Below are 24,416 nucleotides of genomic sequence, written 5' to 3' on the forward strand. Positions count from 1 at the left end.
CATAACAGAGCTATATGCGAGAAATTTCTCAAATGAATTGAAGATCACATTCAGACTGGTAGCTAATTTTTTTTAATACACCAGCGATGGGTCCGCAAGCACGGTACGGCTCCACGTCTTTATGTTAAAGTAAAAGATAGGGTGGTTACTTGTAGCTTTATAAATGTATGACTTGTTTTGGAACGTCTCTCAACATTTAGGTTTTTATTTCAGGTTTTTCACGTTTCCAACTAATTTTCTTGTTTTCTTATAAAGGGGGACTCTGGCGGTCCACTTATGCTTGAAAGACATAACCGGTGGTATGCAGTGGGCATCGTATCGTTTGGCTTCGAATGCGCTAGACCTGGGTATCCAGCAGGATACACCAGAATTTCTTTCTATTTAGACTGGATTCGAGCAACATGCGGACATAAGTTTTTCTTAGTTGGATAAAAGCTTGAAGAATGCCGAGCTTGTTGTTTAACTGATAATACATTTCAAGGAATGTTGCATCGCTAAGTTTAACTGGAAGCTCTAACTTGAGTATGGTGATAACAATGAAATGGTATGAAATGATTATGGTGTTTTGTTTTATTGTGAATGTATTCAATAGCAATATATTCGCAAATTGAGAATGCTCCAAAATTATTCTTGATATAGCTGTTGTGCAAAATGCAGACATAAGTTTTTCTTACTTGGATAAATGCACATCGAATGCCCGCGCTCGTTGTTCAACTCTTTATTTTATTTCAAGGAATGTTGTATCGCTAAATTCAGCTAGGAGCTCTAACTTGAATACGGTGATAACAATAAAATGGTTTTAAATTCTTAAAGTGTTCTGTTTTATTCTGAGTTTATTGAATAAGATTACAATGGCGTATCCAGAATACTCCAAAATTAAATTCTTGATATAGGGTAGACCGACCAGTGAGTGAACACCACCCAGTGAATGAACAGCGCGTCATTTTTTTTATTTTAAAGCTTCCAAAAAAATTTTTTTTTGAATAAATTCACTATCAAAGCATTCTTTATTGATATTCTAAGCTATATGACACCTGATTGGCTACTTTGGATACGTATTTTTTTCCTGGAAAAAAATTGAATTTTTACTGCCGTGAATCGTTCTTTCTCTCTTTCAAAATAATAAAGCTGGTTTCGTGCTAGCAATTATTTACATATTATTTTTATCGATAAATTTTATTTTTAACTCTACGAAAGAAAAATTAAGTACACATACTTAGGCTATGGATTTAAATTGTTTCAGTCAATGCAGAATGTGTAGATTTTCAGGTAGAGGGGTGTTCAGTCACTGGGTACGAAAAATTGCGAAAACCCAGTGAATGAACAATGGCAAAATTTCTTTTGATTTAAAAAGAAATTTCAAGTTTCTTTGAGATATTTTCATTTTCGTACTTTTTTGTAATGCAGATAGTTTTATATGCTTATTTATTTATGTATTTCAATATATATTTTATAATTTCTTTATTTTTGTTTTTGCAAACAATGCACTTTTTACTGCGTTTTGCCTTTTATCTATCTATATCTCTACTTGTATATTAACCTACCTACCTACATCTGTCTTTCTATATCTTTATCTCTCTTGATAGATATACAGGTAGATAGAGAGAGAGAAATATAAATATATATACAAAGAGAGAGAATAGATAGGTAGATATGTGTGTATGTTTGTATATAGATAGATAGATAGATAAATAGATAGAGGAACATATAGAGATAGATATTTAAAAAATAAGAGGTAAATAGATATATAGGTAGATAAATATAGAGATAGAATAGGTAGGTAGATAGATAGATCGATAGATTTATTGATAGATAAATAGATAGGTAGTGGTTAATAGATAGATAGGTAGATAGAGAGACTAATATAGAGATAGATAGCTAGGTAGAGAGACTGATATAGAGATAGTAGATATATAGACAGGTAGATAGACAGATAGATATAGATAGGTGGATAGTTATAGATAGGTAGATATATTGATAAGGAGATAGTTAGATAGATAGGTAGATAGACAGGTAAAAAAGCAGGTAGGTAGATAATATAATTGATTAGTATAATAGATTGGTAGACATTTAGATGTATAAACAGATAAATAGGTAGATAGCTAGATAGATAGATAGATAAATATATAGATGGATAGATAAGTAGATATATAGATAAGTAGATAGATAGATAAGTGGATAGATAGATAAGTAGATAGATACATAGATAGATACATAGATAGATATGTAGCTAGATAAATAAATAAGTAGATAGATAGATAGAAAAATAGATAAGTACATTGATAAATAGGTAAATAGACATAGAGATAGACCAATAGATGTGTAGATAGAAGAATAGATAGAAAGGTATATTGATAGATGGATAGAGGTATAAAAAGATAGATATAGATAGATAGATAGATATAGATAGTTATATAAATAGATAGATTAATAGATATAGATAGTTATATAGATAGATAGATAGATCTCAAAGAAACTTAGTTTCTTTTTGAATCAAAATTTATCATGTTCATTCACTGGACCAATTTGTGTTCATTTACTGGTTCGAGGTGTTCATTCACTGGGTCGTTGTGCCATTTTGTCTTTAAACACCTAAAAAAGTCGGAAGCGGTACCATTTAAGTTCCCGCGATTTTTTAGAGATATTTACATAGATCAATTAAAATGTTTTAACTATCACGATCTGTATGGTATAGAATTTGAAATTACTATGATTTTTAAAAAATGAAATTGTGCTTTTTGTCGGGTGTCTTTTCATCCATAAGCTTTTTTGCATTGAAAAAGGCGTTTCCTGTAACGCCGAAACACGTGTCTGCTGTAATTTACAAATTTGTGCTTCTTCTAACGTTGTTTTGTCTTACTTTATTGTGCTTAACTGTTCATTCACTGGTCGGTCTACCCTAGCTACTGTGCAACATGCAGACAAAAGTTTTTCTTAGTTGAATAATGTCACAATGAATGGCAGAGCTGTTTGTTCAACTGATGATGCATTTCAAGGAATGTTGTATCACTAAATTCAGCTGGAAGCTTTAGCTTGAGTATGGTGATACTGTATGGCAGCAATAAAATAGTTTGAAATGCTTATGGTGTTTTGCTTTATTGTGATTTTATTGAATAGCATTATAAGGGCAAATTGAGAAGGCTACCAAAATAAATTATTTATAGAGCTACTGTGCAACATGCATAGACATAAGATTTTCTTAGTTGGGTAACAGCACGTTGAATGCCCGAGCTGGTTTTTCAACTGATAATACATTTCAAGCAATTTTGAAACACTTAAATCAACTGGAAACTCTAACTTGAGAGAGTACTACAAAAACTCATTTTTGAGGTAGCCCGTGCAACAAATTAAAATTTAAGAGAAGAAATATACGCAGTAAAATAAAAACTATTCGTATAAAGCTGTACACAAAGCCTCATTTTGTGCAAAATTTGCCTCAGGCGCATTTATGTATTCGGCCTATTTTCGCTGAAATTATACAGCCGAAATATAATGCAAGATTTATTGGTTAACACCTTCAAAATTAAAGTATTTAATAAGTTTTAAAGCTCTTAAATTAACTTGGGGTGTCACCCCTCTCCCAAAATGCATGTCACCCGCGGCCGACCGCTCCCTCGAAAGAATGCATTTTTTCTTTAAAGTTACAGCTTTCAAAAATTGAGAGCACAAAATTTGATGGACATCTACTTCTTGAACATCAAAATAGGCTCAACTTAATCCTATTGCAACTTTTTAAAAAAAGAAGTGATTTTTGAACAAAATTCACTTTAAAAATAGCAAGTATTGTAAAATTGATTTTAAGATTTAATTTCTAAGGTTGTATGCATCTCAAATTTGTAATAAAATACGACGCGAAAATTTCATAAAAAGAAGAAAAAAACCCGATCTGGGTTTTTTCCCCCCTTCCCATGACTTAGGGAAAAATAGAAAAGAAAGGATAGGGTCGGAGTCGGGAGTTTTAATTTTCGGAATCGGAGTTGGCCATTTTCCCACCGATTCCACAGTCTTGCTGGAAATGACCCTTTTTGAAAGTAAAACAAATCCCGTTCAAAGAGGCGGGGAGTCTATTTCGTAGCTCTTTCTTAGCTTGAAATCTTCACTTGGTTGTTCTGAAGAGATGGGCTTTGTAAGCGGCATGAATATGTGACTATCTGCGCATGTCACGCACTCATGATCGATTCAAATTTTTCGGGACCCTCACTAATAACCGTCCACCCGACTCAAAGATTCCGAAATGCCTTCGGGAGAGCAAGTCTTTATTCCCCCCCCCCCCTCACATATCAAGGAGGAAAAACTTGAGCAATCAAAGGTCACTATATTAGGGGAGTCAGCTCATCGGACATTTTGGTTCCAAAAGGGTACTCATGGTAATAATAACGCAATAAAATCCCGTACTAACGGTGTCCAAGAGATTAGTGAAATTGTTTCGCTGTTACGAAAATTCGTCTCTCCGGGATTACGAATGTTGACACTGTTTCAATGTAATTTGAATTGAGGATTACAGTCTGACCACCGATAGTATGGAAAGGCAAACTTCCGGTTTACAGGTAGAAATGAACGTATCTATTAGTTTACAGGGGTGTTAGTTTGTTCGTTACAGATGTGCATTTTTGCCTCTTAATTATTTAGACTCAGTTTTGTACAAATAACAATTTATTCACGACAATCATTTTTAAAGTCCAAACAATATTCGATCAATATCCTCGCTACAAAAATTATTTGATATGATTTTTACAACATGATTTTGAGCTTACCATTTTTGTTTTACATTTCCTGACAACATGAAAACATTTTACTTTCTTTTTGTTGTTTCCATAGAAACTCTGTTTCTTTCCCTCATTTTCAACTTAGATAATGCATTAAATAAATTGGGCACTAGCACTAGTGACATTACAAAACGCGTGCATCAATACCCTATCGCAATTTTCCCTTCTCCTCTGCTAGATTCATTCAGATGGATTCGTCCTTGGTCGATTGCCTATTCCATACATTTCGCGGGCAGGCTGTACCAACGTCTTTGTTAGAACTGGATTTTCGCTATAATGGATTTCGCCGAAGCGGAATTGACTACATGTGTGCGAAAACTGCTTTGAAGAAAATTAAAAAAAAAAATTGTGGTACTAATGTTTGCTATTTCAGTCTGTAAAAGGAGGAGATTTCATTCGTTCAGACTTACAAAAGTGCTAATGTTTGCTATTTCAGTCTGTAAAAGGAGGAGATTTCATTCGTTCAGACTTACAAAAGTGCTAATGTTTGCTATTTCAGTCTGTAAAAGGAGGAGATTTCATTCTTTCAGACTTACAAAAGTGCTAATGTTTGCTATTTCAGTCTGTAAAAGGAGGAGATTTCATTCGTTCAGACTTACAAAAGTGCTAATGTTTGCTATTTCAGTCTGTAAAAGGAGGAGATTTCATTCGTTCAGACTTACAAAAAGCGAAATATTGAAGTGGGTTCCAACCAGGAAATATTTCACCAAAAACAATTACCTATTTAGTTTAAGAAATCAGCTGCCTACAGTTATGGAAAACGTAACTTAACAGCATTTTGAAAGCTACGCAGATCCTAATCACAACATTACGACGTTACCAGGTTATGTTTGCCCCAACTATAGTTAGATTTGCTCAAGGCGGCGTTCTACTCTAATTATCATGAGGTACTTTTACAATGTGGGAACTAGCGACTCGCGGCTATACCAACTCCTTTGTAGGTAGGGGAGTGTAGGGCAAAGTAAAATGGTGAAATATTTACTCTGTTTTTAGCGCCATCTGTTTTGTTATTTCAACTATATAGTAACACATGTAATCGATTCCAGGCAGGAAAAAGTGAACCAGTTCATTCCGTTTACTTATTCAATCATTTATTGAATTACTAATGTTTTCATTTATTAATTCATTTACCATTCCTTTGTTTAATAATTCACTAATTTATTCATTCATTTGGTTATTTTTTCCCTTACCATTTGAATCACTCATTCATTTTTTGTCATACATTAACTAAGTTATTTATTCCTTTGTTATTTTATCGTTTTGTTACTCATTCATTCATTCTCTTATTTAGTCATTCATTTGGTCAAAACTGCTTTAAATAATCGAATAGAAGGTATTTCAATTTTTTTTAAATGTTTTTTTCCTTTGCCCCATGAAGAAAAAAAGTTAAAAACTTTGGATTTTTCTTTCCGAAGGTACAAATTTACTGCCAAAAATTAAAAAAAAATGTTTCAACACAAAATTTATTGTACAATACATTGTTCTTTTTTGATGCACTGTAATTTTCAAAAGCAATTTCCGAGTAATTTTAACTTGCCCGGCACTTTCGTACTTGAAGCAAAACAGGATTCAAAGCCGTCTGGAAACAAAAATGTCGAAAATGACGGCTACTTTTCGAATTCAATCGCTCATTCACGGCTTCGTCTCTCTACAAATGAACTTGAATATGCACTGCACAATTCTAATCCTTGACCCTTCACAACTGGTTGGATCAACTCAGTGGCGTCTGCATTTTAAAAACTTTTTTGCAGAAAGCGTCACTACTCGACTGTAATTGTTTGTTAATTTGCAGAAAAGTGCGCATCACGAAAGCCAATCAGAACACTTTCTGTTGTAAGATCTTGAAAGAAACTGATTAATTCAGGAAAGAAATATTTATTATTTTCTCAATAGACAAACGCGTGATCTGAGGAAAGCGTCTGCCCAGCTCAGGTTACCACTAAAGAAAAAATGCTGCGCTTGATGTTTATTTACGTTATCGCGTTTGTTTTGGTTACGGATGCAGTAAGTCAAGGTAAGATTTTGTAACGAATGATTCTGCATTTAATTCCTGACTAAAAAATTATGTGCTTTTTTCTCTGATGAATTACCAAAACATAAAGTTAAATTTGGGAAAAAAAAACAACCTTAACGTAATATTTATTGTATTACTGCATAGCCAAATTAATATTTTATTATTATTTAGTTAATTATTAGTTTTATCTTTTTAACTTCTAAAGGTAAAAAATCTAGTTTCCGTTTTGACCACTTAATGATACGTAAGAGCATAGTATTGACCAGGTTAGTTCAGCTTTGACTTTGACAATGTTTACCTCTTTTTGCGGTAATAAGGAAGGGTAGTTGGTGCTGGAGTTGAGTTGGAGAAAATCGTAATACAGTGAACTCTCAATTATCGGCTATCAGATCATCCGCGGTTCGGATTATCCGTGGGCCTTTTCACAATTTTCTGTTTTTTTTTTTTTTTTTTTTTTTTTTTTTTAAACTTATGATGTGTTATTGTTCGCTTTTAGATTTTACATATATATTTTTAGATTCAATGCCAGTATATGCGATGTAGCAACGTTTTTAGTTGTTTTTTTAATTGCGTGTGTCAGTGTCATTTATATTTTTTAGCTACCGCATACACTAAGAACACCCTTGCGCCAATTAATGAAATCAAGCCAATTATTTTACAAAATCACCTTTACTTACAGCATTTAATCATAAAATCAAAATCACCACTTAGTATGCCCCCCCCCCCCCTTTTCCAGCACCATTTTCACTGTACTGGGTATAAAGTCAACTAGAATTTTGAACTTTTCTTTGAATTCTTGATCTCTAAACCATGTTTTAGCAAAGCGCAAACTTGAACTGCAAGCAAATAAGTTAGCAAACCTAAGCTTCATAAATCAAAGGCAGAAAATGAAATTTTTATAGCAGATTCTTTATGTTAATTGCTTTTCAAAATTATGAAAATGGAAGCTGCTATTGTATTGAGAATGAAAAAAACTTGGAGGAAGGGTGTTGTCATATAGATGGAAACGTTATAAAAGAACTAGTGGAGCAACTGTATTTGAAAATATATTAGAATAACGATTTGATCACGCAACAAAAATCATCAACATCTTAATTTTTTAAATTTACAAATATTGTTCTAGATCTACTGTACAGTATTATTACATTCTATCATTTTATTACGACACCATACTATACGTAATGTACTGGTTTATTTTATGTCTCTCTCCCGTTGATCACTGATTTTGTGCATCGTAACAGCATTTTATTTTGATTTTTTTTTCTTTCAAGAAATACAAATGAAAATTTAGTTTTTTATGTAAGAAACGGTAATGTATTATTAAGGAATGATTTAAAACAGTTTGAGGTGGTATTAACAAGTGTTTAAAGTAGTTAGGTATGTTCATAAAAAAAGATAAACATACTTTTTTCCACAACGCAGAATTTCGACTTACGCGAATTGTCTTGGAACGCACACCGCGCGTAAGTCGGGATTCGACTGTATTAATATCTTTGCACCTTCCTGATTTACCGCAAAGGCTCTTAAAGAAAATATGACCGAACTTAAAGCAGAATTGCAATTCCTTCAAAGAATACAGTATAGAATGACTGCATATTGCGCTCTTGAATGGGGCTCAGTCAGTCAGTAGAGGCCGCAACTAGACTGAAGGAGAAATGTCTAATATACTTTTAGACTAATATATAAAAATGTTTTTCACCTCAGTATAAAACCGACATTCATGGAACTTGTTGCGATTCAGAACGCTTCATTTTTTCTCTCTCTCTCTCTCTTTTTTTTTTAGTGTGGCGATTTCTCTTGTAGGTCTTTGGATAAACTTTAAACTTTAGTAGTACAGACATTCAGATATAAAGCATTTGTATGTGTTTCCCTAATAGATTCTTTAAACAACTCGGTACCTCAAAGTCAGAGTGACGTAAGTCCAAAAATTGCGATTTTCTGTTTATTAGTGCATTGTATGTGGAATGTGGAAGCCTATTCCGCATCGAGCCATGTGAAGGAAATTCTTTACAAAAAATCCTTTTCAATTTTTTACCAGGGTTAAAAGAGCGCGCGTCCCATCATATCCCCCCTCCTGGCGTACCTGCGCCAGAAAAAAGTTTTCCCTCTCTACTGTAAAATAATCATAATGTTCCTCTGACTCTGAGGTACAGAACTCATACCTGACAAATCCTCATTTTTTCCAGTTATTAATTTCCCGACCAATGCAGATTCATCTCAATCTTCGATGATGTGTGATGATGGCGCAAGTTGCGTTCGACCTAAAAGATGCCGAGAGGTCCTGAGGCAGTTCGGTAGGGAGGTCTTTTGTGGCAGAGGAGGAGAAAAAATGGTTTGTTGCGTATCTGTGCGAAGGAGATTCAATGACACCAACGTCCCGAGAGCTCCTTCATCTCCAACTCCTGATCCTCTTCCTCCAGTCTCAGTTTCGCCTTCTCCAAAAGAATTTCCAGGTTTGTAACGTTTATCAATGGTTTACAGCTTTTATCAATGTTTTGGGACATTTGATGGTGAATTTTCTTTTTTTCAGTTGAAACTCGATGTTGCCCAATGATTGTTTAATCATAAACCATCTCTAAATTTAACTTTGATTTTTTAAAGTATTTATATCATGATTTGAGCAGAAGTTCAAAGTCAAAGAACACATTTTACATTAACATAAGTTAGGGACTTTAACTTACAGCATATTATATCGTCGCCTCGAAGCAAAAGTAGGATATCTTACTGTTATTCCTTGGATTAGATACCTTAGTGTTGCTCTGAGGCACCTCAATGGAGCAGAAGGATATCTTACTGTTATTCCAGGAATAAGATGCCTTACTATTGCTCTGGGGCGACTATATACAGTTGTTACATAAGGTATGTATACATATTTCTCCCCTGCAGTTTGCGGCGTGAGTCAGCCACTTCCACAGGGATCCGAAAATTCACTCCCGACGACCGCCTATGACACAGGGACGAAACAGGGCCAGTTTCCTTGGATGGTATTGCTTGCATTTTGTTACCTTCCATTTCCTTTTTTTTTCTGGTTTTTGCTTTTCATGTATGGAAAGTAATAATACGTGAACTGTCTTCGTACTGCTTTTGTTGGTTATATTTTCATATTTTGCATTTTTAAAAATTTGATGTTTCATTTCGGCATAACAGCATTCATAGGTCCTGTAATCTCTAGTAAGACACTGATGTCGTAGTAATATTTGTAACAGCTCAATATAATCTTATTTTGTGGAAAAAATGATAAAAAATCATGTTTCTTCTACTTCTTTTTTTTTTTAAAAACTAACGTAGGTAAGTAGTTTTATATTTTAATGTTCCTTCTTTTATGCTCAAATGCCTTTTTTTTAATGATTTCTCTGAATATCGTCGCTTTTGAGCAGCGGTAAGATATCTGACTGTTTGCTCTGAGACGACGCTACGTTTGCTTAGATTAAGTAGCATCTAAACGAAAACCACTGGGAGTTAAGACTCGAACAAGGTACTACAAAATTTGAAATTCAACGAGAATTCAGCCTCCCTCATTGTTTTATCTTTGAAAAACGTCAATAAGCAGAGATATTAATTAAAATGTCATTAACATTATCTCGGTCCTGTTTTTCAGCCAATTCGGTAGCTAAAGTGCACAGCCGAAAGCAGATTGGCGAGTCAGTCGCCATAGTCGACAAACAAGGATTGGCGACTGAAGTCAGCTGGGTTGAAGCCCCCAGTAGTACTGTGATCTAACATGTTTTTAACGTTTGCAATTGATCGTAATGATGTTATCAAAAGCAAAAAAAAAAAGATTTGTAAATGGATGAAATGATTAATCTGGAAAAAATTTAAATTATATGCTAAATGATGGTTTTGAAACAAATTCAATTTTAAATGTGTTGAATGATGAAAATCAAGCATATATTATTCGCAAACCTGCGGGAAAAAACTGAAATAATTCATTTTTCTTAATGCAGGTAGCAGTGTTGTTTAAAAGTCACGGTGTGTACTCTGTGTTTTGTAATGGTTTCATGATCAACCATCGACAAGCCTTATCTGCAGCACACTGTTTTGAGCAGCCCACAAGGTAAGATTCGTCAATAAACATTTTTAATAAAATATTACCGCGAAACGAAAAATCTGAATAACTACGAAGAGGTTTATACGGTGTGTTCTCTAAAGTACCTCTCCACCGGCTTAATTTCAAACGGCTGTTGCTATATTCAAAAAAGCGATGTCTAGGCAAAGAAAGTAATCATGCGTTACTGAATAAAATCACGTATGGCGCCACCTGGTGGAAAACTGTGGTGTTAGAACTCCTATCTTGGAAACGGATCAAGATAAACAAAAAAAGTGGTGTATAAAGTTGGGAACAACTAAAGTTTTAATAAAAAGAAAGGTTAAAACGTGCATTTTTTTCGTGATGTCACGAAAACCACATTTACGTTCCTGCGATGTCACGAAACTTGAATGGGGGGAGGGGGGAGATTCTCCATCTTACAAAGCACTATGCCTCAAAGTGAAATAAAGGTGCAGTCTTATAACCTGTTGTGTTTTTTTTTTTCCTTTCTCAGCGTTTTTTTTTTTTTTTTGATGTCACAGTGTAGAAAATCACGAAGAATTAAATGCGTGCTCTTTGCATACCTGTAGATGTTCAAAAGTCCACAAAGTATGTTTTGGCACTCAACCAGTGATGGTCTTTAACTTTGTAAATAACTTCTTCGCCTGTATCGTTTTTTTTTTCGGGATACAATGGCTAATTCCACAGTTTTTCACCAGGTGGTCCTGTAGATAGTTTTAAACAAATGCAAATGACATCTTTTACATAAAGATACCAAGTTTTGAATATATCGGCAGCAGCTCCAAAGTTAAGAGGGTGGTAAGGTACTTTAAAAGGCACACAGAATAAGATATTGGCTATGATTTGAAGTGATCTGACGGACGAAGGATTAAACTATTCCGTTTGTCCAAATAGGAGTTAGAAACACTGCTTTGCTCTACAAATAACGGATAGTCGAACTTGCTTATAAGGAGCCCTGATTTAACCAGAACTCGTGTTTAGCGAGCAAATTAGAAAGATTTGGTTGGTACAATGTTAAGTCTATGAGAGCATAACTCGCTTTTAACGAGCAAACCCGCTTAAAGCGAATAATAGTTTTGTGTTTCATCACATTCCTATTGACTTTCTGTTCAGCTAATCATTCACGGAAAAATTCCATCAATGCTCCGAAGACAAACGAAAGCCAGAGATTTTTTTTAATTTGTGGAGCAGATAAGCATTAGAGAATTCTACATTTGTTGATGCCAATATTATCACTTTCGAAGTAGTATAACGGCACCAGTAACAGACATGCTTAACCCATTGCTCTCACGTTAACTCAATTTTCTAAGCTTTTTAATGTATTAATATTTTTAAAACTATTTTTCTCTCTTTCAACTAAATCTCGTTTAACGTTTGGCTGCTTTTGGATCCTCGGAATCAGTTAATTCTATTTTTATTTGCTCAATTTCGAAAAAAGAATCCGATCCTCAGTAACAGACACCGAAAAATCTTATGATTCCTAGCAACAGACAGGATGAGGAAAGGATGAGTAATGGAAAAAAATGCCCTTTTTCTCTTCAAAATCTGCAGAAATTCTTTATTTTTAGAAATAAATCCCAATTAAATTCAAATGAACATGAAACACCAGCTAACCTCGTGATTTCTGTTCATAACCTTCCACCACTATCTTGTAAATACCAACTGGCTCATAAAATTCACTCTGATAACAGTAGATGGTGGCACCGCATTCATGGGCCACAGCAACACCAGTTTTACCCGCCTAAAATTCCTATTATTTAAATCCAAATTTATGACTCTCTGTTACTGGGCCCTTGCCTGTTACTGGTGCCTTTACCCTATACTTCCGAGAATATTGTAGCTCAAATTCAAGTTATTGCAGATGAAAAAAAGAGAGAGAAAAATCCTAGAACAAAATAGCGTAAGAAATCATAAGGCAATACAAAACAAATTAGTGATTAATTCCTTTAATAATATTAATAATAGTAATAATAATCAAGTACCAACTTTCATGATTTTTCCAAACTAGTTTTTTACGAGCACTCATTTAAAACGAGCAAATATCGTGGTCCTTTCGCGTTCGTTATAAACGAGTTACAGTCTTGGTATTAGAGCCATACAGTGTGGGCAAAAAGTATTGAAGGCATTTCTTGCTTGAAACAAAAAATAGAACAAATAAGGATACATACATCGTTTTTATTTATTTATTTTTAATTCGATTTACAACATAAAAGAATTTCTTGCAACAGAATGTTAAACATAAAATAGCTTTCACAAAGTCGATGCATGGCGTGACAGAATTTCTTGGTAAAATGTACTAAAATTGCGTCAATATGCTAATGGCTACGATTAAGGAAAACGTTAAGGTTCCACGAAAGCAATCTGTTGTAAACAAGTGTGTAACTGCCGTTCTGGATATCAATGAGCTAAAACGACGAATCATTCAAGTTATTGAAGGACTACCTACTGAAATACAGCAGAACAACTTAGCGTAAAACTGAATTTTGACTTCATATTTTGCGTACAGCAACGGAGATAATGTGGAACTTGATAATGCTTAGAATTGTGTTGTGTGAATGTGTTTTATGTTGTCTCTACAAAAAAAAAAAAAAAAGATAACATGTACGGGTATTCCAAGTTGTCGTCCTTTTTACTTCCTTTTATAAAAAAGGAAGTATTGTATTCGCGAAAAAAATTTTACTCAAAAATTGGCCTTAATTTCCATTTTGCTCACCCCCGAATGAATGTTGAGTTTATTTTTCAACCCGACCACACGTGGATACATGCCTAGGAACGTACAGACACCCGAAATATCCATTTTGACGATCCCCGAGTTAATTACAACGAGTTTTCTCGAGACGTCTGTATGTACGTATGTGCGGTGTGCGGATGTCGTATGTATGTCACATAACGCAAGAGCGGTATGTCATAGAAAATTGAAATTTAGTACGCAGACTCCTACTGGGGTCTAGTTGTGCACCTCCCCTTTTGGTTGCATTCGGGTGTTTCTAAAGGGGTATTTTGAAGTGGTGTTATAACTTAGCGGACACTTGACGATATATCACCAGTCTTTTGGTCGCCAAATTTTTTTGCCAACTTGGCGACAAATTTGGCATTTTTTTTTTTTTTTCAATTTTTTTTTTTAATCTGGTTTTAATTTGGCCACTGTTGGTGATATTTAGAAAGTAAACTACTGAATCACATTAAAGTTACCAGTGATGAAAAAATGACATTAAATTGGAGTGAAAGGAAGTCATGTGATGCACACATCAGCTCGTTTTTTTTGAAACATGAAATGCGCTCAATACTTTTGCCCTATTCTACATTACTAGAGCACAGAGTAATTCCAAAGATCTGAAATGTGTCTACTAAAATATCAAGATGTTTATTCCACACATGTCAGGCAAAGCAAATAATTTATCTTGCTTTTGCACGAATCATAGTACAATTTATTAATTATTCGAGCTCGTTGAACATTATATCTGGTAATGCGGATTTGCCATGCTCGAGAAGAAACACTTGATTATAAACCCTAATTACCAGATGCCCACTAGCGGATACTTGCAATATATAGGTCAAAATCCTATTTTAACCTCACCTACTCCTTGTATACCGTGTTAAATCTTATTGCAGGCTCATTAACCTCGTGTATGCCGTGCTCTAAAAACGGTTGATGGGATACGTGCTATCCAACATGCTATACGCCAGTGGATACATGCTGTATATAGGATAAAATCCTTTTGTAACATCATCAACCTCTTTTATGCCGTACTCTAAAAGCACTTGATGGGATACATGCTATCCCACATGCTATACATCAGTGGACATATGCTGCCTATAGAATATAATTCCATTGTATCCTCATCAACCCTTATATGCCGTACTCTAAAACCCTTGATGGGATACATGCTATCCCACAAGCTATACTTTAGTAAATGTGTGCTATACACTAGTAGATGCATACTATATATATAGAACAACAATCCTATTGTAGCCCCATTAACCCCTTTTATGTCGTGCTCTAAAAACATTTGATTAAACCCTTGTATAAAAGATAGCATTAGTAGATGCATCTTTATTATAGGGTACTAAATTACCTCTTTGTAATGTGTGGATACTGGCTCATTTAAGTGTATACCTAGTGCAACTATCGCAGGAAAAATTATAAAGCAGATTTCCTTTTCTTAGAACTCCATAAAATCACAAAAGTTAAGTTACAAAATGTCTAAATTACATTTTGTAGAAGAGTAATTCTTTGGGTGGTTGAAAAGTAGTGGTGAACAGTAGTTCTTTGACAAAAAAAAATTTTATAGGATGATTTAAATGGCGTAAAAGTAGTTTACAATGTTTTTAAATGTAAAAGTAAGTATGGAAATATGCATCCACTAACTGACATAACGGATAATCGCTAGAAGTATTGGCATGATGATTATTTTATTAGCACAAAAATGCAGTGAAAATTGTAGTTTTCATTGCAGATTCTACCCCAACAACTTCACTTGCGTCAATGAGTGCAACCGCATCAAACGGAATCATTTTTGCATATATTTGTGTTTGAAATAACTCTTAAAGCTAATAATGTTTACGAATGAAGAAATAAAGAGAAACTAGAAAGTCGCCCATCAAGGTATGACGGGTGAAAATTGCTTCTACTCTTCTACATTGGAACGAATCAATTCCCTCTTTGGTGATATTTTGATATTTGAAATTTTAACTCCAGTGGATTAACGCAGAACTGCAGTGGATAGCGTTGATTTTTAACCACTTTTTTGATTTTTTATTCCCCTAAAATGGCTGTCTTACCAGTAAAACAGTTAAGTTGCCGGATCGAGTTCAGCCTTGTCACAATAAATCCTTTCCCTGCATGTTGAACATTATCAAAACATATTATCAAACTATCATGCCGTGGCGCGAGTTTCATTGTTGAAACTCGCGGGTTACTCGATCAATGACTACTATTTATATGAGGATTATGATTTCATTTATAAATGAAATAATGTATAACCTAAAGTCGAATGTTCGCAGCACTAATACCTCCCCCCCCCCACCTTTTTTTTCACCCTACAGACCGGATTTATATTCCATTCGCATTGGCGACATCTACTACGCCGCAGGAAAGAAATTCAAGATTACTGACATAACCCTTCACGAAGGGTACAAACCTGGAGTCATGTATGACGACATTGCAGTCCTGACACTCGACAGAGATGTGGATTTCCCAGGATTCAGTCCAATATGCTTGCCGACCGAGGCTGCAGGGAATTTGGAAGACACTACTTTTACATCGGCTTCATGGGGTGCTACGGTACCAGGTGAAGCTTTTCATTCCTTTGAATTTGGACGTCTTGAAATACATTATGTTTTTCGCAATTTAGGAACTAAAACCCTGAATCGTAGAACAAGTAGCGGCCTTAGAGCACCTCCTATATCTGGTAGGGAGTGATGCTTACAGCAGGAATCAAAATGGAGAGAGCAAGTCCAATCATTGGCTTAGCAAAAGCTGTCCCAAAGACTCCAAGTCACGTGATTCAATAAGGACGAATGGTTGGGACGTTCAGCGTAAAACAAGCGAAAGAAACCGGATGTCTTCCAATGCTTTGCCTTCAAATCTATCACATGACTTGGGCTCTCGGTTTCATGAATAATAGTCTTCACTCCTTCCATTTTATCTCTGCCAATGGTAGCTGCACGTCCGCCATCTTGGCACTAAACGATGCAACTTCAATGTCTACTATGGTGAAGTAGCGTGTTTTGCTTCTTATATTGTTCACCGTAGGCGCTTATGTTAAGGGATTTGAAATGTTCAAAATTGAAAGGAAATTTGTTCAAATCAAAAAGATATTTTTTATACATGTTCTTCATTTAGTTCTTTGCCTCTAAGTTTGGGATTTATAATTGTCTTGAAATTCCCCGTAGTTGCAAATGTTGAAGTTTTTTTGAACTTTTCAAAATGGAACAAAAAAATGTTCAAATCAAAAAGTGAAATATGTCCTCACCGAGATATTTCGAACAAAAAAAAAGTTGGTTCGAATCGGACTACTCACTCAAAAGTTATTAGGGATTTGGGGGAGGGGGGGGCTGTCAGACAAACAGACCGACTCACACTTCTTCCCTATCTCTATACCCTACTTTACAGTTTTTAATTTTTCAATATTTATTTATTTTATTGATTTTTGAATTTTTTTTTTTTTGTTTTTTGCGATATTTTTAAGATACATTAAGCCTTCTTTCATTCCTTTTTTTCTTCTTTTCCTGACTTTGACTGTAAAAGTAGGCTAAAAAAATAAAATAAATAAATAAATAATTAAAATTAAAAAAAAAACATCAGTTAGCCCCAAGATGGCGGACGTGTCGCTGTTTAAGCTACGATCTAGGGCTTTAGTAGAATCAGGAAACCCAACGAGTAGGATCCTATCGCAATTCGTGATTGTGAAATACATAATTTGAATTCAAGATGTCAAAATTCAAATTATTTTTATTTATTTATTTTCTTTTCGAAAATCATTCCTCGTTGTGCACATTTTCCAGGAGGCATTATGAGTCCCGTACTGCTACATCTTAACTACATACCAATCGTTCCCAATGATGTTTGCAACGAGGTAATTTCCAGAGGGTTGAATGGATTTCCGGCGTATCTTCCTAAAGGTGTAACAGGTGAGATTCGATGTGCTGCATATTCGGATGAAGTAGGCAGCACCTGCCACGTAAGTGTTCTTTCACGATTTCAATAAACCTAATTCATTAAAAAAAAAAAAAAAACCTCGCTTTTGAAATTCGGAGAGCGTTTGTGAAGTTCGAGAAAGGTTGGTGAAGTTTTAAAAGTTTCCGTGGCATACGACGTTATTAAAAAAAAAAAAAAAAAAAAAAAAAAAAAAAAAAAATTTAAAATTAACTTGAATTTGGAATTTTTAAATTCAAATTTTGTTTTTCGTTATCATGAGTTGAGACAGGACCCTGCTCATTGGGGGCTATTGTTTCTAGAAAGAACTCCTGTCCCCCCAAGCCTGCCCCTCCTCCTGGTCGGTTACGTATGTATAGTTGTGTGTGTGTGTGTGTAGGCGCGTACGTGAATGTGTAGGCTTGTGTGTGTGAGTAAAATTGTGTGTACGCACCTAGGCATGTGTGTATGCACGTAGGAGTGTGTGTATGTGTGTAAAGGCTTGTGTATGAACGTGTGACGTGTGTGTATATGAGCGTGCGTGTGTGTAGGACATGGAGGCACCGACCAGGAGAAACGGATTCCAGGAGGCAGTGCTCGGAGCCGCGCCTGCAGAGGCCGGTGGGCGGTGCTACTGCATAGGCCACCTGGTCCAAGCTGAAAAAGGCACGGACACCAAAAACGGTCAAATGAGAACAATAAGCAATCATGATTGCTCAACAATTTTCTCTCTCTCTCAAAAAAAAAAAAAAAAAATACTGCATAATCGTCATTAATAATCCTTAGTCTGGATTTTTTCTAGGATGTTTCGGAAGGCTCGCTTATATATATATATATATATATATATATATATATATATATATATATATATATATATATATATATATATATATATATATATATATATATATATATATATATATATATATATATATATATATATATATATATATATATATATATATATATATATATATATATATATATATATATATATATATATGTGTGTGTGTGTGTGTGTGTGTGTGTGTGTGTGTGTGTGTGTGTGCTCCACTTTATCAATTTATCTTTCACAGAAATGATATTTGCAATCCACGGAAATACGTAAACGATTAATGGCAACGAAAGTTTTTTAATAACGGAAAGTATAAAAAAAAAACCCATATAATTGCGTTGTTTTTATAATTTCACGTGTAATAAGCGAACCAGATAATCAATTTACTGATTTTGTGGCATTAGGCAGAGTTTGAAAGCAGTTTTTTCTTTCGGATTGAACAATAGCGATGTGAATCTTCAATGGGCAGAGTTTAAATAAAATCTGGCGAAAACGGTTGGGGATCATGTTCCCTTTAGGAGAAAGGGTGTCAACACTAAAATTTGGTCGATGTGGTTCTCCAGGGAAACTAAAGGCGTTCTAAATTACAAGCAAGCCGCTTTTCGTAGGTTTAAAGAAACTGGTCACAATGCAGATTGGTTCCAATATTGTAAGGCAAGGCGTAAATTTAAGTATTTGGTACGGATTCAGAAAAGAGAGTTGGAGCAAAGACTGACAGATAATTAACAGGAATCTTAAGAGGTTTTTTGCATACGCTAATTCGGGAAAAGTTCGAAATAGTCATATTGGGACACTGGTTGATGAGCACGGAATTTAGATTTGTGATATTGCTAATGTTCTTAATAACTTTTTTTCGAGTGTTTTTAACGATAACTGCATCGCAACAGTTGACATCAACAAGACACAAGCTATAGTACAGCTTGAGGACTTTGTATTTTCTAGGGATGACGTTTTACTTCATTTGAAAAAATTAAAGAGACTAAGGCTCCGGGACCAGATAATATTTATCCAAAAATTTTAGTTGAATTTGCAGAGGAATTAGCAGATGTAATTGTAAATATTTTCAATGCGTCTTATAACTTGGGGACAGTACCAGAGGACTGGAAGCTGGCTAACATTACACCGCTCTTCAAGAACGGGTCTAAAGGGAGAGCGGGAAATTATAGACCTGTAAGTCTAACTTCGGTGGTTTGCAAAATTTTTGAAACATTTATAAAAATTAAGATAGTAAATTTTTTTAGAGACTAATAATCTATTGACTAGTTTTCAGTACGATTTCAGGAAAGGTAAATCTTGTGTAACTAATTTATTACATTTCTATGACAAAGTTACCATGGCTTTGGACAATAAGAAGCCTGTAGATGTTGTTTACATTGATTTTCAAAAAGTTTTCGATAAGTTACCGCATGCTGCTCTACTTAGCAAATTAGCTGATATAGGAATAGGAGGAAAAACTTTCATTTGAGTAAAAAACTGGCTCACCGGAAGGAAACAAAGGGTAGTTGTAAGGGGAAGTTATTCTAATTGGAGTGAGGTTTTAAGCGGGGTTCCTCAAGGATCAGTATTAGGGCCTGTTTTGTTCATTGTTTTTATGAACGATATTTATAAAAATATTTCTGGGAACATGAATTGTTTTGCTGATGATGTCAAAGTTATGGGGAGTGTAGAAAATGAAGAACAAGCAAATCAGCTGCAAGAGGATCTAGATTATATTACGGAGTGGGCTGATAATTGTATGGCTGTTAATGTTGGGAAATGTCAAGTACTACATTTAGGGCATGGAAATAAGTGTACAAGTTATTATTTGCAAGGTTCAGTCAATAGTCAGGTAGAAAAAGTTACTGATCTGGGCGTCTTTATAAGTCAGGATTTAAAGTTCAGCCAACAGTGCAGCATAACTAGTAACAAAGCCAATAAGATGCTTGGGTTTATCAATAGATCTATTTCAAACAAATCTAAAGAAGTTCTTCTGCCCTTATATAGAAGTTTGGTAAGACCTCATTTGGAGTATGCTGTTCAGTTTTGGTCTCCTTGTCTTAAGAAAGATATTAATGTATTGGAAAGGGTTCAAAGGCGGGCTACAAGGCTAATAAATGGACTCTCTCATTTAGACTATGATTCCAGGCTTAGAAGGCTAAAAATGTACAGTCCTGAGCAAAGAAGAGACAGAGGGGACATGATTCAGTTGTTTAAATTTATTAAAATGAAAGATGTTACGGGGCTGAAGTTTAGCACTGAAAACAGGACAAGGGGTCATTGTTTTAAGCTATTTAATTCTCAGGCTAGCATGGATATTAAGAAAAATTATTATTATAGCATGGTAGTGGAACCTTGGAACAGCTCACCGGAAAAGGTGGTAATGAGCAAGGGAGTAGATAGTTTTAAGAGGGCCATTGATCTTCACGGGGGATTGTAAATTGGCTAGGACCAGTCCAGCTGATCCCAGAGTCTGTTGCTGGTTGTCACTTTTGTATTTGTATTTGTATGATTCATGGTGTCAGAAATTTTGACTCAGTACTGAATAAATCGGTCACCACAGGTTCTTAATCTGGTTTTTTTTTTTTTTTTGATAGGGTGACTCTGGCAGCCCACTTATGCGCCAAAATGCAAACCGTTGGATCGCTGAGGGAGTTCTATCCTTTGGATTTGATCGCATTCAAAAATACCCAAAAGGATATACTCTAATATCCAATTACCTGGACTGGATTCGACAGAAAACGCAACCAGGAGTTGAGCTGCACTGATCATCCTTCAGTGTAAAAACGACGAGCGAAAAGAGGACATTATTAAAATTTTCTACGATCTTTAATTTAAGAATATTTTGCAATAAAGTGATTTCTTTAAATGAAATGCATTCAGTTTTTTAATGACTGATATTTATACTTCACGGATAATAAGTAAACCATGCAATCAGAGATTTAATGTGTCAGGAAGTTTGACTTGTTACTGTTTAATTCGGTTGCTACAAGTCCTCTATCTAGATTTTTATTTTAATTGGGCGATTCTGGCAGCCCACTTATGTGCCAAAAGGAAAAACGTTGAATTGCCGAAAGTATTCTATCCTTTAAAATTGGACACAGGCGTGAATTCCCCGTACCATATACTCAAATCTCCAGTTACCTGAACTGTATTCGACAAAAAACGCAACCAGGAGTTGAACTATACTGATCATCTTTCAAAGTAAAAATGAAGAGTGAAAAGAGGAAATAATAAAAATTATTTACTTGTCGTCATTTTAAGAATATTTTGCAATAAAGTGGTATTTTGTAAATCAAATGCATTCCCAGAGTTTTTTTATGGTTGATATTTATATTTGATGGATAATAAGCAAACCTTATAATAAGGGATTCGGTGTGTTAGGAAGTTTGATTTATACAGGGTAATAATTGTATATTGCTACTTAATTTGGTTCCTACAATTCTTTAGTACGGATTTTTTTTAATATAGAGTGATTCTGGCGCTCACTAATGAGCCAAAAGGAAAACCGTTAAATCGCTGAGGGTATTCTATCCTTTGAATTTGGACGTAGGCGTAAATTACCAGTAGGAAATACTCGAATATTCAGTTACCTGGACTGGATTCGGCAGAAAACACAACCAGGAGTTGAATTGTGCTGATCATCTTTCTGTGTAAAACGACGAGTGAAAAGAGGAAATGATTAAAATTTTCTGTGGTCATTACTTTAAATATATTTTGTGATAAAATGGTATTTTCTAAATGAAATGTATTCAGAGAGATATTTTATTATTGAACATTTTTTGAAGAGGGTAGGGGAGACTAGGAATACTTGATCCCTGGGAATACATAATCACGCAGCCAAAAATGTACCAAAATAACAAAGTAGAGTTTTGAAACCTGGCAAGAATATTATAGTTATACTTGTACACAAAAACTGACAACACTTAAAACTTTTTCATCCATTTTGTTTTAGCTCAAGAAATGATCGTCTGAATGTGTCAATGGAAACTTTTTTCTAAGGAAAGCATTCTGAAGTGAACACTGTCTGTTATATATACAACTTAAAATTTAGTGAAGTGTAATTTTAAAATATATTGACAGTTTTAAACAATTGAGACTATCTTTTATAAACAGCCACTGATTGTTGATGATAGAGCAACTATGTTTGTAAAAATCTCATATTAAGGATACTTGATACCTTCGTTTCAGGGATACACATGATCCAATTGATCAATTATTCCTATAACAATATAAACACAATGAAAACATTATGACTGTAATTTACTTAGTTGACTTAAATTTTAAATATTCAAAACCATATTAACATAATAAAATTTATCGTAGTATAAGTGATAGATATAAACAATCACTCCAGTAAATTTGCTAAATAATTAAAGTATCAGTTCGCACTTGTAACGAAAACTCAGGGTTTTATTTTCACATAGGTGAATTCCAGCGGTAATAGAACAGTTTTTACAAAAAAAAAATCGATGCTTTTCTGTCTGTGAGCATATCAAAATATATTTTTTTCAAAAACTGATGCATAGACTTTTATACACATAATGGTAAGTTCCTAAAAAAGCCAAAGCCAAGATAACTTTTTTTTTCAATCAAATTCAAAAAATGGTAACGGAATGGCATTTTTGGGACATGATTTTCACGCTATCATGTTCTCCCCAAAAGTGAAGCTAAACTATAAAAGGAAAAATTCTATAAAAATTAGAGCATGTACGGATGTGTTCAATCATTACAATTTCACCTCTAGTTTCAAAAAATAATTATTTCAAGCATATAAATTATGTATTTGTTAAGGATAACAGAAGGACAGTAACGGAAGGACAAGAAAATCCAAATAATTAAACTTGACAAATTTCAACTTCCAAGCATTTATTCATCTAATACAGCAGGCTGAAACAATGATACCTAATGCCTGAGTCATCTGTTACAATTTTGAATTCTTTAAATATTCAACAATTTTATCCGAATCCATTATCTTCTTTCTCAGGAAACGCAAAGATCATTCCCACATTATTATGCATTTTTGAACAAGCTATTTCTATTCCTTCATCATCTATATGAAATATTTGACCAACATTGCTCTTTGTTAATTTCTTTCTCTTTCTTTCAACTAACAAAACTTGTCCAAACGTTAATGAATTCCCTTGGCATATTTTTATGATATTCTTTATAACTGTCTTCAGTCTGTTGACTTTTAAATGAAATCTCCTTCGATTAGTTGAAGTACCTACTATATTTAATATAAACAACTTGTTACAGGGTTCAAATAGTGCATATTTTGTGTGTCAGGATGAGAATGAATACTACTCCATATTTTTAAAAGTTGATATTTGATTTTGCTGATCTCCTCGCAGTACGTTTAAACGGTTAAAGCAACGCTCTCCACAACCATTTCCCTTGACTTGGTGGCAACAAATCTGAAAGCAGTTTCAATATTGTACTGCTCAAATGTAAATTTCAAGATTTTAAGCAAATGTATCGCTTGAATTTGCTTGTCATATCACAAACATGTCATACCAAAATGATTTTTCACATGCTTAAGAAATTTAAGTGTAGTTTTCATGATTTTCATCACATACAAGAGAAAAAAATAAAATCACGAAACATTTTTTTAAAAAATGAACTAAAATATTATTTTTTACATAAAAGCACACATAAATTTTGTACACATATTACTTTATATAAGTGTTTAAAAATAGTTTGTTTTATACTAGCATTCTAAAAATTTTACCCTGCACCAGCTTATAGTTAAATGTCCTTCCGTTACCGTATTTTTTGTCCTTCAGTTACCATTAAAAACCATATAAATTAAATACAGATTAAAATTAAAACTATGCCTCTTTGACAAGGGACATAATTCTGCTTTGCATAAAAAACCTTAGTTTCTACACCCAATTCGTATAGTCAATAATATTCTTGGTAAACTAACTCAGATATAGTATTTTGGTAAAGGAAGGACATGAAAGTGTCACCTTAATGATGGACCTATTTTATGGTTGAAAAAAAGAAAGAAATTTTAAATTGCTTACCAAAAAGTTTGGCTAGGCATTCAAAAGATAAAAAGTTAACCTAAATATTATATGCTGATAACAAGTTTCTTGAAATTAGAGTATGTTAACAAAAAAGTGATTTTTTGCTCT

The 24,416-nt window shown here is 34.1% G+C and overlaps 1 protein-coding gene across 2 annotated transcripts in view; it reads left to right on the forward strand.

Annotated features, from left to right (window-relative positions):
* Positions 1–6,547: 6,547 nt before the first annotated feature.
* The window catches only part of LOC129227290 (venom protease-like), a 27,836-nt gene continuing 9,967 nt past the window's right edge, over positions 6,548–24,416 (forward strand). Inside the window, exons 1-7 of one of the 2 annotated variants that reach the window (XM_054861826.1) lie at positions 6,550–6,780; positions 8,967–9,233; positions 9,667–9,764; positions 10,725–10,834; positions 15,875–16,119; positions 17,336–17,511; positions 20,874–21,538. In XM_054861826.1, coding sequence (XP_054717801.1) covers positions 6,717–6,780; positions 8,967–9,233; positions 9,667–9,764; positions 10,725–10,834; positions 15,875–16,119; positions 17,336–17,511; positions 20,874–21,044 — 1,131 coding nt within the window. In that variant the 5' untranslated portion in view covers positions 6,550–6,716 and the 3' untranslated portion in view covers positions 21,045–21,538. Of the gene's footprint in view, positions 6,781–8,966; positions 9,234–9,666; positions 9,765–10,724; positions 10,835–15,874; positions 16,120–17,335; positions 17,512–20,873; positions 21,539–24,416 lie in introns of those variants that run through there. The other variant, XM_054861827.1, reaches the window with a different exon arrangement.

Source organism: Uloborus diversus, chromosome 8 (assembly GCF_026930045.1).
Source record: "Uloborus diversus isolate 005 chromosome 8, Udiv.v.3.1, whole genome shotgun sequence".
Lineage (NCBI taxonomy): Eukaryota > Metazoa > Arthropoda > Arachnida > Araneae > Uloboridae > Uloborus > Uloborus diversus.